We start from the raw sequence: 20,541 nt of genomic DNA on the forward strand, positions 1-20,541 counted from the left end.
TTAAAACACAGATGTTCTTTTTGCACATTCAAACATTTAATTCATGATATTTTTCTAATAAATGAGCTGTTAATTGCTTTAATTTCGTGATATTTCCTGTGATTTCTTTGGTTTGGCAAGTTTTGCGAGGTTTAAAATTCACCGCTCTATTATCAAAATGAAATAATAAAGCAAATGCAAAATTAAAGCAGATTTTCCAGCTACAATAGAAAACTTCTATTTTTACTAAGCGAAAAAAGTAACTCAGTGTAAGCTAGAACATAATACTGACCATAAAACTTAAGGAAAAAGCAACTTGAATGATAATTCAATTCTAAAAATTGTCACATTTTATGAAGCCATACTTTTTTGTATCACATGTTATTTGATATTTGACTATAGGATATAAATAAATAATTCTGATCAAACTAAATATATATCTTTTAAAGTTTAGGTAACTTTAAGCCAAGATTCTCAAAAATACTCATGTAATTACTCAAGATCTTCCTCAACTCATTTATTCCAATTAAGGCACTAGCAAATTCTTAAATGAATTTAATCTGTTGCAATAACATTTTTTCATTGATAATGTAAAAATAATAATTTGGGCATGAAATTGAATGGTTTTAAAAAAAGTTGATTAAGAGCGAGAAAATTTACTTGCCAATACTAAGAACTTGGTTTACAAACATTAGGAAATCGAATTGAAATGAAAATATGATATTACAAAAAATTAATTTCATTCCATTTGCATTATACACAGGATTTAAAAAAGTGTACGCAGATCAGTTAATACTTGAGAATTTTTGAGAAACTGAGGCCAGGGGCTATTATCACGAACAGTCTCAAGTCAGACTCTAGACTCAGCAATCACTTTCACTAAATTACAAAGAATCATCTGTATCAAATTTACAAAAATAAATGTAAACAATCGTTAATTTCTTATAGTAATAAACTCAACTAGAAGGAAAGTTATAATGAAATGAACATTGAAGTTTTGTAACTTGAGTCTGAACCCAGACTTGAGACTGTACGCAATCATTGCTTTTGATTTTTATTATTATATGTTTCTGATAGTATATTTACATGTATTAAAATGTCTCGAATTTTAGGTAAAACAAAAACTGGAAGACTAGCGTGCATCCGTTCTCATCAGAAGTATAAATAGATTTATTGAATTAAATGTCAAAATATTATACACAATGCATGCAACGTAAGACTCCAAATTGTTAAATGTGGTGATATTAGATATTGGAATGTGACTAAGCGAATGTTTAATTTGAAATGAGACTAAACTAATGATTGATATGAAATGCGACTAATCTTATGTTTAATATGGAATGCAAATAAAATAAGGTTTAGTAAAACAGTGGAAATAAAAATAGTCAAAAATCTAACTATAACCTTGTTTACAGGCATAATGTTCAAGGCTCAACAGATATTTCACAAAAAAAACACACACAGGCACATAACAATAAAACACCAACAACCGATAATATAATGCATTAAAATATCTTTATTTATAAACAAATAGGGAACATCTTATTTACAATCGGATCTCGCAATCAATTTTTTTATTCATTTCAAATTGGTAATTTTAAGAAGTTAGAAGATGTATTTCCAAAAAAATAATTTGATTGATAAGGAAAGACAGAGCAGATTTGAATTTGCAAATAAAGGTTTCAATTCTATAAGTAGCCTTTTTATATATATAACATATATGGAAAAAAACTTATGGACTGCAAAAATGATCATGTTCCTCTGACGGGGTTCAAACCCATGTCCTCTCGCTCTGCAGGCTGACACTCTGCCGCGTTGCAATCAAATATAGCTCAATAGCGAGACAGTATATATGTGCCGCTACATACATATCAAACATTTGTTTATCTTTCATAAAAACTTTTTACCTTACTGTATTTTGTCATAAGCTAGTTCATAAAATGGCTCCATGAAACTTAATTTACGATCATAAGCAAATTCTAAAATGCACGAAATCTTCAACTTTATACGGTATCTTTAAAAGTAAGTGATGCAAAGCTTACACATGAACTATAATACTATGCCTATATATTCATGGCTGGGTTAAAAAATAATCCACTAGATTAGCACTTTTAAGTAAAACATGTGTTCATAACGGGACTAGACACCAGATGATACAATTGCAAGAAAAAAAGAAAATTGTCAAAAAACATACAAACATTAAAATTATATCGTTGTGTACAATGCATTGAATCTTTTATTCTGATGTATCACTAATGACACATGTAGCTTTCGCAGTTTTTGTTTACCACGTAAATCGCAGTTAATTTAAAAATAGCGTCGGTATCTGTACAAATCATGTGATTTTCACATGCTAAATACACACACTATAAACTGGAAAACCATTATGCGCTTTTTTAAATGGGTAAACTCTCCTGAAACAGCAACAAAATATTGTTTTTAATAATATAAAATGATGTATTATCGGCCTCTTACTAGCTCATATTGACAATTCTAGGCTTTTTTTGTTGAAATAATGTATTTGCCTATTCTTGCATCATTTGGTGTCTTGTCCCTTTAAGATAGAGCAAAAATGCATTTTCCAATTGAAAGATGTAAATAAATTCTCTTTAACAATAAGGAATGTATACACCAGTAATATCTTTACTGTCCGAGGGTACACTAATGCACTATTAAAATTTTACAAAATATCACAAAACAATATATCACAATACAGGTACAACAAAATCTGAAAAAAGCCACTAAACGCCAGCTTTTGTATAAAGTTTGAGTAGGATTGGTAAACAACTTGCAAAATTTAAAACAGACAAAAAACAACAAATAGTGAAAAAACAGTAGCCACTACACACCAGAGTTAGCCTAACCTGTCCAACTTTCGAGCCAAGTCTGGTAAAGTTTGAGTAAGATTGGTAAACAATTTGATAAACAAAAAACAAAACAATAATGAAAATCTATTTTTTGGCCTGGACAAAGGTTGCTATGAAGGTATTCTACCCCTAATGGCAAGGAATAGGAACTACAGTTTTTGTTTTGGAGTAGAATACCTTAATGACTTACTTTAATGCTGACACAATATTATCATCCTCAACATAAAAGCTTGAAAAATTTATAGAAAGGTAACGATGTATTTTATCCTGATAAACGCACTGTGTAAATCAAGGAGTTCATTGAAATTTAATTTCAGTGTTTCTCTCCCTTTAGCCCATTCACTGTATAGAGATGAAATTAAAGGCATACAGTGCTAGGAAAAAAATCAATGACATCATTTCAATAATAATTGTTTTAGTGTAAGATTGCAATATATTTCACCTCATGAACACAAAAATTTAATATTTTACTTAAAGCAAAGTAACTCGTGAGGTATAGCCTTTGGTGCTCACTCAATGACATATATAACTACCTTACACAGAAACAAATAATTATCCTCTATCAGGTTGAATTTGCTGTAAGAGTAATTCATTTGAGAACAAATTATTTGATAAAATGGAGTGTAAAAATACATAAAAATACTGGGGATGGTAACGAGTAGTATGTCACTTGTACATGAACCATTGTTCCATGTGATAATCGACTGTAATTTGTTTTTAATAAATGGAATTGACAAAAGTGAATTTTTTGTGAGAGTCGAACCTGAAATAATATATTTTATGTGGTCCATGGTCAGGAGTGCTACCAACTGAGCTATCAAGGATAACATAATACTATCTTGTAAATTTATCTAGGTCCAACAGCCGAATCTCTGCAAGATTACGGCAGAAACACAATTTTGCTAGTCAAATGTCCCATTGAATCTGATGAAGTGCAGAGTAATTTGAATACTGTGGGTATCTTCTGGTGGATAAATGTTTCAATAAAGAAAAAAAATTGATCAATCACTCCGATAAATTCTTAAATAAATCAAAATCAAAATTGATAAGTAAATATTTATAATGCTATTTTGATCATTTTTCTTACACACAACTGAAAGTCATCCAGCAAAATGAACTATATTCTATCATTATATAGTTTTCAACCCTATCACTACTGTAATAAGGCCAGACTGTTGTAATTTTATGTTTATCATCCCCATGTACTTTGGTGCCGATCTTTTCAAAGAATAACAATAAAAAAAATCAAAGAAAAAGACACTGCATTGAAGCTGAGAACAAAAGAAATTAATTTTTACTTATTAAAGTTCAGTTTTGGATGTTTTACTTGGATTTTGTATGATTTGTGTTCTGGTAGAATAAAGGCTTTTCAACATCTTAATAGGGTGTTATTTATATATTTCCTTATTTAAATCTTATATTGCAAATGAATTGGTGTGCTTATATTGTGTTTTTCTTAATACAAAGATAGGTTTCCAAAACTTCAGTTGACAATAAACATAAGAATAAACAGTGTGGCCTAATCATACAATTTCCAAAATTGAAATGAAAAAATGTCAAATGAAGTAAAATCTATCATTTTTTCTAAAAATTAAGAAAGCACTAAAAATTTTGCTCACTGACATGGCTAATAAAAACACATGAACAACAAAGAAAGACATAGACAACTTTATCATGACTTTATACAAAAAAGATATGTTTTGGCTTAAGTAATTAACAGTAGCCAGTTATTTAAAACCAGTTAAGATTTCAGTTTGGTCAAAGTTATCCGAAATGTTTATTGATTGGTCAGTATTTATCCAATTACACCTACTAACCAATCAAATCATTTTAATTAGTCAAATAGCTAAAAGATAACCTGTGGACAACTTATCCAAGTTTTCTACAATTGGCTGCTGATCAATAACAAACTTCTTTGAAAAAAGTCTCTAAAATAATATAAAACATCGTGTTAAATTACACTTCTCATAAGCAGATGTTGTTCATAGTCTCATAATTTCATAATACTGATCTTAGATTTAAAAACACAGTCATAAATGTCAGCAGTTAGGCCACACACAATAAATAGTTGTTTATTGTTTCCTTACCCATTTTTTAAGGAGCAGGTACTTGGTTGGTAGGTATTTTTGTGTGTGTTTTATCACATCCTAGCTCCTTCATTCCGTAATGAAAAATAAATAAACCAATTGACTTCCAAAGAAGCTAAATAAACTTCTTGAATGTAGGTTTTTTTGGAATTGGATGGGAAACGCCAAAGAAACTATTTAATAGTTGTAGCCTTATTACACATTATAACACATTTCATTAGACTTTTACAAATACAAAACAATAATTTTGATTATCTTCTTTAAAGTTATCATAACTTTTTAATGAGCAACTTTTGAGCACATATTTTGTTCCTCCTAATGTTTCAACTTTAATCAGGAATGTTAATGACCTGGCATATCTGAAGGGATGAAACTTTTTTGGCGAAGAGTTTTGGGTTTATTTCAGGCCCCCACAGTTTGGAGTCAAAGGGGGCAAAGAGGCCTACCACAGAAGCATAACTGGTTATAAAAACCCTAAAGGGGCTCTCCTTGCTTTAAAGCAAAGTAGAGTGTCAGTGCAAACAAAAAATGAAGTTACAACCAAAAGCAATCAGAAGACTTTTTTTTATAAAAAAGAATTTTTACCATTTTCTTATATATATATTTTTTGTAACTTCGGCAATCATATCCCGGGAAATCCACAATTCCAAGCACAAATCAAAGCCTATACAATGTCAAAGTGATTCCAGTTATGAGTGACTGCGATTCCCATGCACAATGAGACTAAAGTAAGATAAATTTAGAAATTTTAGTAAGTGTACAATTGGAGTAAAATGAGCCGCATCACGTGATTTTTGGCCTTCGAACATATTTTTGCTATTACAATGTTTTAAGGTATTTGAATGCCATATTTTTTCAGAAAGGAATTCTGAAATTTTTATGATGATATCAATTAAATTGCGTAAGTTACGTGTTTACAAGTGAGATCATGTATTGCACATTTTGAATACTAAATTTGACGTCATTCAAATGACGTCGTAATGAAAGTGCATTATTCAAATGACATGCAAAATTATTGTATCAATATTATAACTAGCTTATAATTTAACTATAACTATTTTCTTATCACAGAATCTTTAAGGAACATAAATTAAGATAAAAATAATGAATCATTTTTGTATTTTTAATACATTTGGCCGTTTTAAACACAGACTATCAATCCAGTCAAAATATGTCGGGACGAAATCCATGGTTGCCATGGAAACATGAGTCAACCAATGGTCATAAATTATCGAGAAAATGATGCACCAATGACAAACATTAAAAAGAAAGAAGTCAGGAAGAAATTGATTTACATAGAAAAAATCATTATTTTTGGCATTTTTTATTAATGATTATTTCAATTGTAATAATTAAGGCCCAAAATCGCACGATGCGGCTCAAATGGACTCAAAATGTGTTCTTAAAATGTTTACATATTTTTAATTTTCTGGCATGTTATTTATAAATCTAATTTTTAATCAGCAGATTTTATAGCATCTGATGTACAAATATGATTGTCATTTCATTGGATCTTTAGTCAATTAACATTTTATTTATGATGCCTAGTGACCCATGATAGTGTTGGCATCATTTAAAAGGTAATTGCTTGCAGATTACAAATATCAGAAAAAAAAGACCCAAAATATATGTTTTCACATTACGTCCCTTCAAGTTTGAGCATAATACAACCATAACCTATTGCCTTACATCATACTAGCGTTGTATAAACTTGACATTGACATTTCACCCCCATTTTTTTTTCAATTTTTACAGAAGAATGAATAAAATATGCATTTTGGGTGACAAATGTCCCATGTGATAAGAAGAATCATACATTAATTGGCCTTTTATACCAAAAACTTCATCAACATGTAACGGAAACATGTTATAAAGATCGTAAAAGGATAGTTCTATAATTATTCCTAAATTTGTGTCATGTATTATTGTATTAAATGGCAACTCATGTAAGATGGTACATACAGATAATTTTTTTCAAGTTATCAGTTTGTATTTTTTTCAGGTTATCAGTTCTTTCATTCAATTGAAATTGGGCGTCAAATAATCTTTTTGGCAATCTTTCATAATAATAAAATATCTGAAATATTTTTTCAGTGTTATTTTACATATTCTTTCTCTGCACATAATTGTCATAAAACCCTTCAAATGGCACCAAAATAATAAGGGGTCACAAGGCATTCCAAATCCTATAACATGTACATCAAATACTTTTGCTTCTTTTGAACCATTTTGGTTAGACCCTAGTCCCTGACTTTCCAGTTGACCTTTGTTAGCCCCTAGTCCCTGACTTTCCTGTTGACCTTGCCATAGATTTCCGGGAAGGCATTCTTACACTCCAGGTCTTTACGCATCTTGTCATACAGCTTGTGGTCAAACATTTTACGGAAGTTGGACTCTGACAGGTACGTGTCAGCATACAGCATTTGGAACCTGAAAATGGGTAAGAAAATATGGATCCAAAATATCAGCGATTGAAATAAGCACAACCCTGAATCAACGGCATTCATGTTGTGGGGATTGTTCAATAAAATCATACAAATCTATAAATATATCACATTAGGACATTAGAAAATTTCAGTTTCACTGACTTACATAATATGTTTTCACATAATATTGAAATATATTTTTAAGCTTACCGGTATGTTGTAAATACTTAAGGTAAAAAAGTAAGCTGCAAATCAACAGTCACTTTTCATGAAAATATATACTAACAACGAAAGTAAAGTACACGATCTTGATAAGAAGGTTACTGTACACATGTCAATACAATTATGGGAGCCAGACTCATGCCTGGTCAGAGATTGCACGTCAGAATCATGTTGAGGCCATACAAAATCATTTCTATGTTTAGCGTCCACAGACTGATAGGTTTTGGGCTTCCAGATCAAAATGACAACACATGCAATCAACAATCTTGCCAAATATTTTCAATTTACTCTTATAATAATTCCGACAATTGTTAACAACATGCTTTATACTTTGTATGAGGAATCTTGGCATTTGATATCAGAAAATGATTCAATTCTGATTGATTCCCATGATCAACAAACTTAAATAAAGTTTTATTTGAACTAATTTAGCAGTAAAAATATATCTAACAATTGAGAATGGTCCAGCGTGACTAAAGGAGACCCTGGTGTCTATATTTCACAAAGGATGTCACTCATTTGATACTCTTTTTTTTATCAGGGTTTTTTTTTCAGGATAGCTAGATTGGTTTTCCTACTTAGGGTTTACGTTAAGCATAAAAACAATTTGGTATGGCCTAATTACATACATGTATTTCAAGGTTTTGCCTTAAACTACAATAAAACTGAAAAATATAGAGACATAATTTCTCAAATATAACAATTATTCTGCTATATAAACTCAAGTAAAGTCTCTTTCAAGCTTTATATAGAAGCACTTAAACTGTCTTAATATACAGCTAGCTGTTATAGCAATGCGGTAGTATCTGCCAACAGAGCGAGAGGTCATGGGTTTGATATCCACCATAAGCACATAGCAATTTGTGCAGTCAGTTACATTTGGCACTTACATTTTATACATTTTTAATGGCTATTTGTAATTTTATTGTTTACCCTTTCACTTTCATCACATATGCCTCCAGTTTTTTAGTAGCTGGTATAGCCTCAAATCCCGGGGCGGTGGGGGCACCGTACGCTCCAATGTCAACATACATCTCATCCCTATTTCCCTCCGGATGGATCAGTCCAGGTTGATTGTACAGCATGAATGGACACAACCACAGGGGGTACAGCTAGAGAAAATATTAATCATTGAATGAGATATAAATTGAGTTTCAGAATGATATGAAATATTAGAGTTATGCAATATCAAAGGTTTTTCCATGATTGTCTGTTTACAACAGCACTGCAAATAAAATGGCAACCCTCATCTGTTTTTGATATTTCAGTAAAACTAGGGGCATGCCTCAATATTGTTACAGCCAGTGTAGTGTGGCCTTTTATGCATCTGCATTTTTTTTCCCTAGCAACATGTGTTCCAAGTTTCATTTAAATATCTTGCACGTTTTTTTTGTTTAATGGCCAAGATGGAAGTTAAAGCACACTGACGTTGATACTGCTGACACCGACAACGACCCCAATGCTATCACAACCCAACCCAACGTTTTCACTTATGACATTAGAGATAAAACTGGCTTGAGATGTTTGGATTTTGTAAAGATTAACTCATTATTTGACATGAAAAAAATATATAGTAATTCATAAATTTGTTTTAGTAGATAAACACAATAAAAACAATTTCTTTCTAATAAAAATAAATAAATAGCAGGGCCTCACATGGAGTTCACTGTGGAAGACATCCAGGGCCTCATTCAGCTTGCCAAGGGGGATAAGCATGTCCTGTATGACCTGGTGTTTCTCATACAGTTTCTTGGTTGTCTCCCCTTGAGTAAGCTTCAGCAGGGAGACCTTCGGAGGAACAGTCCAGCCAAGCAAGTAACGGAAGATTGGGTTGTTACCGAATGGAATGATGTCCTGCAATTGAGAAATCCATAAATAAGTGTAATGATATACAATAACCTCAGTGGACTTTATAACTTATCTGAATCAAATATTAAACCAGTCATTAAACCAGCCTTTTGTTGGACAACCAATGCTGACTTTGCCTGTCAAACAAGTGACGACAATAGCTCGTCATTTTTAAAAACAAATCAGACAAGCTTAAAAATCTTCTTCCTTTCTTTAAATAAATGATTGAAACAAGAGGCACATCAGTGCCTGTGCTCCACTGGCCAAAAGGTTCAAGCAAAGACCACCTAACGAACATTTTCGTCAAGTTTCATAGAAATACAATCATCAATTTTTGAGGAGAAGTTATTTAATTTTTTTTTTTACTTTAATAGCTCTGGCTGCCATGTTGTGCAGTGGACCGAAATGATTTGGGCAATTTGAGTAAAGGAGCACCAAACAAACATTTCTGTCAAGTTTTATCGAAAAAAGGTCATCGGTTTCGACGACAAGTCGTATAAAGTTTTTTTTATTTTTTAACTCTCGCAGCCATGTTGTGCAGCGGACCGGAACCATTTGGGGAATTTTGGTTAAAGGGCATCCCGATGAACATTTATGTAAAGTTTCATCAAAATCTGATAATCAGTTTCTGAGAAGATGTAGTTTAACGTTTTTTTCTATTCTTAGCTCTGGTGCCCATGTTGTGCAGCAGACCAGAACTGTTTGGGCTATTTTGGTTAAGGACTACCCAAGTAACATTTCTGTCAAGTTTCATTGCAATACGATCATCGGTTTCTGAGGAAAAGTCGTTTAAAGGTTTTTCTATTTTTACCTCTGGGGGCCATCTTCTGCAGTGGACCGAAACCATTGAAGCAAATTTGATAAAGGACCATCCAAGGAACATTTCTGTTAAGTTTCATCAAAATCTGATCATCGGTTTCTGAGAAGATGTTCTTTAACGGTTTTTCTATTTTTTTGCCCTGGCAGCCATGTTGTGCAGCGGACCGGAACCATTTGAGCAATTTTGGTTAAGGACCACCCAAGGAACAATTCTGTCAAGTTTCATCAAAATCTGCCTATCCGTTTCAGAGGAGATGTCGTTTAAAGATTTTGCTATTTTTAGCTGTGGCGGCCATATTGTGCAATGGACCAGAACCATTTGAGCAATTTTAATAAAGGACCACCCAAGGAACATTACTGTCAAGTTTCATCAAAATCTGCCGAACCGTTTCAGAGGAGATGTCGTTTAAAGATTTTGCTATTTTTAGCTCTGGCGGCCATATTGTGCAATGGACCGGAACCATTTGAGCAATTTTGGTAAAGGACCACCAAAGGAACATTCCTGTGAAGTTTTGTCAAAATCCGCTTATCAGTTTCAGAGGAGATGTCGTTTAAAGTAAAAGTTTACTCACGCACGCACGCACGCACGAACTCACGAACTCACGACGGACAATCTGTGACGACATAAGCTCCATGGCCTTCGGCCAGTGGAGCTAATAAAAATCATGGGTGCAGTTGACTGCAAGCAAAATTCCTAAACTTCATGCCAGCTGTCGAGGCAGCTGACCTTGCCGGGTCCACGTTGCGTCTTAATAAGATACACAGGCCGGTAAGCTCCTTTAAGCTCCTTGGTTTTTAAGCCTTTAAAGACCCTTATATTGCATTGAAACATGACAGTTCAAGTTGTTTGAGCTAAATATACAAAATAATCCTTAAGATCCACATTCAATTCTCAACCCTGATGAATAATAGCCTACCTGCAGTTCCCAGAAGATGCTCCTGGAGTGTCTATGGTAATAGTGACGGAGAGGAATGTATTCCACACCTGAACCTTTACGCAAAAACTGCTCCACATGCTTGAAAAACCACGGCTTCCAGAAGTATCCAATGGAATTTATCTGTGGAAATAATAGCAATGTTCTTAAGGGATGTATGACTGGAAAATAATGTAGTCTTTACAGACAAATGTACCAGTCCAAATGAAAACGCAAGATCAGACATATTTAAGAGCGAGAAATTAAATTCAAGATTTATTATTTTTGTTTAATGAAACCTTTTGTCTTACTACAAATACTTTCAATATAAATAAACTTGATGTTGTTTTTTATATCATTATTGTTGCTGTAGAGGTAAGTGTCAGACACAGTTGACGCTATACACTACAGTGCATTCATTGCAGAATAACACCATGATCCATGATCAATTGAAAATATAGTATAGAGAGGGCTGCGCACAAGACTGTTGTAATGCCTTCTCTTTCTACGCTGTGTTAAAACTGTCTTGCACTAAGCCTGTGATAGGCTCTACAAACTCCTTGTAACAAGTATTTTCTCTTCATATTATCCTTGTATACCCAAAACTATCTTTACTTCCATGATTACTTTCCTATGCAAAATATTCATCAGATCCTAACGTTAGTATCTTACAAAATAAACAGTGTAGGACGTTGACATCACTTCCTTAATATATTATTGTTCTTTATCTTCTGATGGATTAAGGCAAATTAAAAAACAGTGTTTGTTGGGTTTTATGTATTAAACATTATAAGTATCTATCATGTGTTTCCGGTAAGGATAGAAAAATCCTACCCGAGGGCACACGCCTTACTTTCATAAACCATACAAGAAAAGAAATCAGAAGAAGCGCTTTGTTGCGAGTGACTCATCTTACATGGGGAGTATAAGTCATCTTTTTCCAGCACCAGTCACATGACCAGAAACACACATCCGGTATACTTCTTTTTTCATTGTGAAAACAGCTGAAAGCTGATATGGATCACTACTGGGTTGATTTCCTGGGCAGAACCCAGTACAGGAGAGGTATTCAAAACAACTTCTTAGTGAAAATGTTCAACTTTATTTTAAATACCCTGGGTTTGCTTATTTTCATTTTATCAAATATAAAAACGTGAGAGGCGATCACCCTCACCCTATTTAATGATGCAAATAGAATATTTCATAGTCTAGTATGTCATACCATTTCAAACTTACCTATTGATTTTATTTCACATGCGATCAAAATAATCACAAGCCCATACACCCGAAGCAAGCCCAGGCTTGTTATAAAATCTTGATTATTTCTAGATCTCTGTATAATCATGCTTGTGGTTTATAATCTAATTATGATAATATGAATTTGTAGTATTTGGGCTTATTCAAGATATCTTAATTTTGATGACTGTGGCAAACAAATTTGATTTTCCAAGAATATAATATTCGTAGCTTAATGTCAGAAGGTATCAAGCAACATAAGAATAAAGAAGGTTTTGGCACCTCCTGGAAATAATTTCACAAATTGTGTGACTAAGTCTATACCTTGTCAGGCTCGGCGTCATCTGTCATCACACCCGTCATGATCACGCCAGAATTCTCTGAGTACACCAGACACTCGACAAAATCATTGCCGGTTTTCTTGTTGGTCTCCTGCTCAAAACGATTGATCATCTGTAACCACAGAAATAAATGTCAGTATCTTATTCCAATATTTGCGGAAGGGGGTCAGGGCCTTAGTGATGAGAGGAATATGGGTTATTTCAATCACAATCAGGATTTCAATTTTTTTCTTAGAAATTCACAAGAATGCCTGATAAAGTTTGTTTCATTACACAAACCCTTCCAACCAAAGATAGGGGTTTAGGAGTCTAAATTTTTACAGAGATACATAATTTCATTTTCAGAATATTGTATGTTTTAGCAATGGGAATTGGGCCAAATTTCGGTCTCAAATAAGGCAGAAAATACATTCTGCTAGTTAACATATCTGATTATAGGTATATTGTATAATATTCAGGTAACATAAACTTATTGGAAATACATCTACAACCTTTTACTCTAGTTGCTTTAAGAACATCCACATGTGACAAATGCCCCCTGAAAGACCTTTTGGATAGATAGCGATTAGTATTTGGGACTACATGGGCAGCTAGCCTTTAGTGTATAACATAATTTTATGATGACCAGAACATGCAATTAGAAAAGATCGATCACTTACATTTTCAATGAGTATAATATGAGCATAAAGATGATAAGGCACCGCAAGATGGTGTGTAGGTCAACTTGTTTCTGTTGTACTTTTAAATGATATTGTTGGGCATTTTTGAACAGGGATGTATGTCATACCGCGGTTAATGCCATATCCCCCGGTTGGGGGGGGGGGGGGGGGGACCCCCAAGAATTTTGTTCCATACCCCCGGTCTCGTGGCGGGGGATGAATATTCCCCGTAATTCAAAATACCATGTGAACCCTACATGATGTTAACTCTTACTTTTGGCAGAAGTATTTTTTTTAATGAAACCTAAAATAGAATGAAATGACCAGTGACTTACTGACCTTAAATAATCAGGGCTCATCTTTGGTCATGACCAACCTGCCTACCAAGTTTGAGATACCTGTGCCTAATTTTTCACAAATTATAGATCAGAAACAGTTGGGACTGACATTTGGATGGAAAAACGGGGAGAAGGTCTGATTACTATACATGTATGCCATGCTTTAGGGGCATAACGATTCAATCATTTTAACAATGCAATTAAAAGACACAATAGGTATGTTAGTTAGCACAATACAACACTGCTGATGCATCCTGTCTTCAATGGACAGAGTGTAAAAAAAATACAATCCATCTAATGTGCCTGAAAAAACTGGAGTACATAGTTTCGTAGAAATAAAACGATGTTCCACTACTGTCGAAAAATCGATCGTTTACCTTTGAAGGTCGCTGATAATCGATTGAATATTCTTGAAATCGATTATTGCTTTGTGCCTAGTCATTCTACAAAAATAGTAAAATATGGTAGAACAGCAATATACTGGTAAACTATTTTACATTTAAAGCTAAAATCCTCAAGCTTATCAATAAAAAAAACTTCCATATTACAAAAATACAGCTTAAGAATTTGCTTTCAGGTTAGTGCATTGTTAAATTCACTTATTAACATTTAAATTCAGCTTGTTATTCTTTTAAAGCTGCACTCTCACAGACTGAACGTGTTGACAACTTTTTTTATTTTTTGTCTTGGAATGAGCCAATTTTGGCTAAATCCATGAAAACCAGTTATTTAAGATCGCTTACAAAAAATTAGATCGCAGATTTTAATATTTAAGTTCAAAAATTGATGTTTTATGCATTTTTCTTAATCTGTTAGTAATGGTTTAAGCCATAAAACATTAATTTTCAAACGGAAATATGAAAATCTGCAATCTGATCTTTTGTCAGCAATCTTTTATCATTGGTTTGCAGATATATATGCAAACATTTGCTCTTTCCAAGACAAAAAATAAAAAAGTTGTAAAAATGGTATATCTGTGAGACAGGGCTTCCGTTAAAGGAAGTTTGGAAGTATATTACTCCCTAGAAATGGGTTAAAACTTCCAAAATTGAACCGTTGGAAGTACAAAAACTTCCATAATTTTGAAGAAAACTTCCAAGGCTGAAAGCTTGGAAGTTCAAAATATCAAAACCTTTTGTCAATATTACTTCTGTGGTCACAATTTCAATCAGTTTAACTGTTTTAAGTAAAACAAATTCTTCTAATAAATAAGTCTGTGAATTTGGCAAGTTAAAGTTGAAAATTATTTAATTTTTAATATACTTGTTGAAAAATAGTTGAAAAAGATTTTGTATTCTGGAGACTTAAACTTCCACATTGCAGTGAAAAACTTCCAAAATTGAATGTCAGGAAGTTCATACTTCTAGTTTCAAATTCTTAATGGAACCCCTGGTGAGAGTGCAGCTTTAAAGCACCTTAGTTTAAACACATTCATGAAGTTGATATTGATTACATAATCAAAAATTTATACAAAAGGCTTGGCTGATTATCTCAGATGATCGAATATGATTTTAGTTTGATCTTCAACCCCTGCAATTAAGGTATTCTTATTCTTAATCAGAGACCTACATTTGTGTTAATAAATGAGTTCTATGCCAAGTCTGTAAATCAATCTTAACAGAAGTATTTATTACCTGTTTTCTGCTCAACGCGGGGAAGTACTCCATTCTTACAAACTTTTTAGACGGAACAATCTGAATCTCTGCTGACACAAGGAAACCTAGAGTCCCATATGACCAGGGGACTGCGTAGAATAGGTCTGGGTTTTCATCCTAAAAAATTAATCATCTCACTTAGTGACCCAATATGATTTCTTAATATTGAAGTGTACATGATTACTAAATATATTAAGCTAGTTGGACATGTATGTATGCTCTATATGATCAAATTATGTGCTGTCATATTGCAGAAACAAAAGCTTGGGAAATGCTTTGTATTGTCAACTTCTCATGCACTTCAGTTGTGTGAATAGTAACAGAAACAAAATTTTACTTAAAAGAAGTTGATCATTAAGATTAAATTAATATATTTTGATATAAGTCACTGTTTTAAATGTTTGGTCTGTTTTGTTGTTTGAATCATAGCAGAAACAAAATATCAATGACTTCATTTTTGAAACATTTCCAAATCCAGATTTAAGCGTGCTTTGAAATTACCGTAAATATCAACTAGGACCAACAACAAATCCTACACCCAGATATAAGTCAACATCATTTTGAATGAGTTTCAAGCATACTGGTAAAACAGAACTGAAAAAAGTTCTGCTTACAGTGAGATGGCAATATTTCTTTCATCTTGTGAACTTCACTAATAGCTATGCCACTTGTGAAAAAAAGTACTTTTGGTGATCACTTGAATAATATCAATATCCTGATAAAACAAACTATTATCAACTATAACATGATGGGTGAATGTTTCGTATGTTTGCCCTTGATTAATACGTTCTTCAATACTTGGATGGGCTAGTGGCAAAATTCAATTATCATCTACTGAACTCATCTGTAGTTATTGTGTATCTGTTGCTTAAGATTTTTTTCTTTCGTCACATTTCGTACTGGCCATGCAAATAGCCTTTAAACTTTCATGTATCTGATGTACAGTCATGTAAATTTTAGATGTCTGATGACCCCACAATATCTTGGTATCACTTGAAAGCATTTTATGTGTAGACGAATACCGTATGTAAACAATATAACAGGCCTTGAAAAGGGGCAATATATTTAATTTCAATCCTGATTTAGGTAGGATATTCATTAAAGTGACACTCGTATTCAAAATCAATACATATGCATGTATAACAAAAATCCATTTTCACTGATAAACCTTTACTACTTACTAAACAAAGCATTTATGGAAAATATTAATTACTGATAACAAGATTGTAACTGTGTATTTAATAGCTGAAAATGCAAAAATATTAAAAGATTGGTGAATGCTAAAATTTACCGTGGTCTACAGTAGTCTCATTAGGTAGAAATACCATGTTTAATGCTCATTTCTTTAAAATTAAACTCGGTATCCTTCATAAGAACCATTGTTTTAGACATTTATTCATCCTTTTTGGAATATTAAAACAATATTAATAATTGTGGTAAATCTTATTTGGGAGTAAGAGTGCATCTTTAACTTCGAAGTATTCAACTTCCCTATTGCAAGAGTTGAGGTTCTAGCATCCTTCAAACATCTGGATTTTACTTCCTTATTTATTCATAATTATAAGGTTCATGTACATTCAATTTGCTCAGGATGTTCAATGCAGTTATATGTCAGAAATAGCCTGGGTTACCCGAAGAGGCCTTACACCATACCTTTGAACATTTGACAACACTGCCATCAGCCAGTACAAGCTCATAGCTAATACAGCAGTGCTGGAACAGTCCAACTTTGTGAGAAGATGTCTCGATACCCACACCCATTATCAAGCCACCTGTAATATAGGTCATATAAAATACAGTCAAAGTTTAAAAATCAAGACTAAAGATAGTTATCAGCATCTTTCAACCCACTTAACCTGAAAGTTCAAATTGGAAGGGACAGAAGAATAGAAAATAAATTAAAACAGAATATGCAAGTCTATTTTTTTCTATATTCGATATTTCATGTTTTCCATTACAAATATATATACTTCATGTTTGCTAGTAAAAGAATTACAGTGTTTTTTGTTCATTTACATTACGCAGAGTGCAAAATTATTATTCATGAGCATGTTGAAGCGAAAAGGTGTTTTCTGCAGTCTAGTTTTAATTTCACTTACACCTTTTTGCTATCACAGCTTGTATTTTAATGGATATTGGGCCCATCTCATCAATTAATATATTGAAAGATCCTTTATTCAAGTCCATATACTTGAGATGTAAAGATATATATATATGTTTCTAAAGAAATTCTTAGACAAAGCTCTTATTTAAAATTGCGGTTAAAACTTTCAATTAAATTTGGGATATTATTGTGATGCCATACCAAATTGATTCTATGCCCAGCGTTAAATTCCAAATTCAAAACCTATTCTTACCCAATTAGGAAAAAGAAATCAAATTATATTCACAAAAACTGCAAAGATACATGTAGCAGATTACACAGGTCAATGAAAATGAAAAACATCTAAAATAGAAATAGCATCACATACATGTGCAGGTCCAAACATCAATGGTATTGAATATCCCCCTATGTAACTGTGTGCTTTAATGACTCAAATCATTGTTATTTAAATTATGGTCCAGAAATCATGCTTGTATACTTAAGAATGGATTGATAAAAAATACATTCTAAAGCCAAAGGCTGTAAATCCCGAGGATGCTTAAAGCTGCACTCTCACAGATTGATAGTTGTGACATTTTTTAAGTCTTTGTCTCAGAATCAGCTGATCTTGGTATCAAATCCTTCAATTTAGATATATATAAGATAACTCACAATAGAAAATACCTCAATTGTTTGGAAAACTGCCAAACATTTATTTTTAGCCACAAAAGATCAGATTTCAAACATAAATAATTGTGATCAGATCTTTTGTCAGCAGTCACTGTGATCAGATCTTTTGTCAGCAGTCACTGGCTTAATCGAGACCAAATAATGACTCATTCCAACACCAAAAATAAAAAAGTTGTCAAAACAGTCAATCTGTGAGAGTGTAACTTTTATATAGAATAAGTTTTATTGCCTTAAATTTCAAACTGAAATTCTCAATGTTATCATATTTTATCAAACATTTATTGATAAGATGGCCCAAATATTTGTTAACTGACCCACTGTAAGATCATCCAACTCTGGCAGAACAGGGAGAGTCCAGCCAAGGGGATGTAGCATGGCAGAGACCTGTCCCATCGTTGCAAGTGGTTCCACCCTGACCACCTGTCGCTTTGTGTCGACCTCAAGAATGTCAATCAGGTTCACTTCAATGTTTCGCATGGTGTTCTTGTACAGGCCTCGCCTAAAGCTGATGTTTACCCATCCAGGTCGAGCAGTACACATTCTTGTCTTCATTCCATCTTGGCGCCATGCATTTACCTTAAGAATTTTATCACTACAGTAAAGCTAAGTCAAAATAAGGTGTGTTTTTTTTTTAACCCTTATTACCTTAAGTACTTAGGCTCAACCTTATGTTGGATTCAGCCTAAAATTAGCCTCAGACTAAAGATCTGACTATTGTCTTCAAATACATAATGAAAGAGGGCAACATAATACCATATTCCTTGTTCGAAGAAATAAATTGATTAAATAATGCTAGGATTAAGACTTACCTGTTCTTGAACATTCTTAACTTTGGCATCATGCATTTTTGGGGCAGAGTTTAATTTAAACATCAGCCATGCTCGCACATACATGAAAAAATCATACATCACAGACAATGGTAGCAGAAATAGGCAGACAAAAATCCATCGGTAATGCATAATTATATATTCCATTCCTCTGTATTTAAACCAAGCAAATCCGGAAAGGAAGAGCGCTCCTAAAATATAGCCGGTGTTCGAATTAAGCTCCATGATTCAAATGGTCTTATGACAACGCGAAGAAAAGAAATTATCAGATTGTTCTGTTCATTGGGTTTGTAAATGCACTTTGAGATGTCAAGGTTGGTCGTTGGAATGGTCGTTGCCAATAATCTAATTTGAAAGAAGCAGACAACAGTTTTGTTCGGTGCAAAGCGATATCTCTAGAACGGTGTCGGGTCAACTCGGCCCAATTACCTTTTCGGCCTGGTCCAAATCGGCCTAGTCCATTTCGGCCTTCTTTTGAAAGGAAAGCCTGTCTATGGTATTAAGTTGTTCACACCTAAGTTGGCGCAATATTTAGAGCCGTGTGAGAGTGTTTAAATGAACGCCGACAACACCTTTGATAATTGAAAATTTCAAAGGATGTTAATGGTGTTTTTAAACTAATTAAAGCTAATTATTTTACCTGAGTTTGTTACACAGTTAGGCAACGTCAGCAGGCTGTGGAATTTGACTGGTGCCAGCGATGGCAACACAGAACTTGCGGAACAGGTAAGAAGTTTTGAATTTGCATGAACATAATTATATTTAGAACTATATGTATTCAGATTATATATGATTATAATAAACTTACTGATTTGATCTGTTCATGAACAAGACCGTTGCTAAGTTACTTTTAGTAAATTGTGTTACTTTAATTGGAGTGTCACTTACGGAAATGTATTGGCACGTGTTAGGATGTCATTTCATTATTGATACCGCAACTTGTCAAAGAAAAAGGGACAAGGACGCCCAAAAATGCATGTTTCACATGTTTATACTGTGATCAATTTTATATTTCAATTTAGTTTTAATAATAATGATGATACGATACATGCATGAAATGATATTTTTCAGGGATCTCCTAAGACGAGTACAGGCAGGCGTCCAAGATGTGTAAGGATGTGATGATGTCATTTGCGGATTTGTAGACATCAACAATAATTGTTATGTTTTATTATTTAATGTGTGTTGGTTGCAGTAGAGTATATTAGATTCGGAAATAAATATTTTAATACATCATATTTCTCATTATTTATGATTCCATTTTGTCTCTTGATGAAATTGAATGTCTGAAAAAATATATACAACATTACTGTCGTCTAATATACATATTCACAAATAAATATGAGTATAATAATAACAATACAAAAAGTAGGCCGAAATGGACCAGGCCGAAATGGTAACTGGGCCGATTTGGACCAGGCCGAAAGTGGTGAAATACAACTTGTTTAATTTAATGATAATAATTATATTTAATAATAATAATAGTAAGAATTTTTCCAAGACTGTTTACACTCCTTACCCAATATGATGGTAATGGTATATACAATACA

General features: G+C 33.0%; 1 protein-coding gene across 1 annotated transcript; it reads right to left on the reverse strand.

Annotated features, from left to right (window-relative positions):
* Window positions 1-6,943: 6,943 nt before the first annotated feature.
* Window positions 6,944-19,342, reverse strand: LOC128213589 (delta(24)-sterol reductase-like). Its single transcript, XM_052919461.1, has 9 exons — window positions 18,974-19,342; window positions 18,479-18,740; window positions 17,045-17,163; window positions 15,371-15,508; window positions 12,723-12,851; window positions 11,166-11,306; window positions 9,238-9,435; window positions 8,515-8,693; window positions 6,944-7,363 (listed from the first exon to the last, which is right to left on the reverse strand). The coding sequence occupies exons 1-9, from the start codon at window positions 19,214-19,216 to the stop codon at window positions 7,210-7,212; spliced, it is 1,563 nt and encodes a 520-aa protein (XP_052775421.1). The 5' UTR covers window positions 19,217-19,342; the 3' UTR covers window positions 6,944-7,209.
* Window positions 19,343-20,541: the final 1,199 nt, after the last annotated feature.

Source organism: Mya arenaria, chromosome 13 (assembly GCF_026914265.1).
Source record: "Mya arenaria isolate MELC-2E11 chromosome 13, ASM2691426v1".
NCBI classification, from domain to species: domain Eukaryota; kingdom Metazoa; phylum Mollusca; class Bivalvia; order Myida; family Myidae; genus Mya; species Mya arenaria.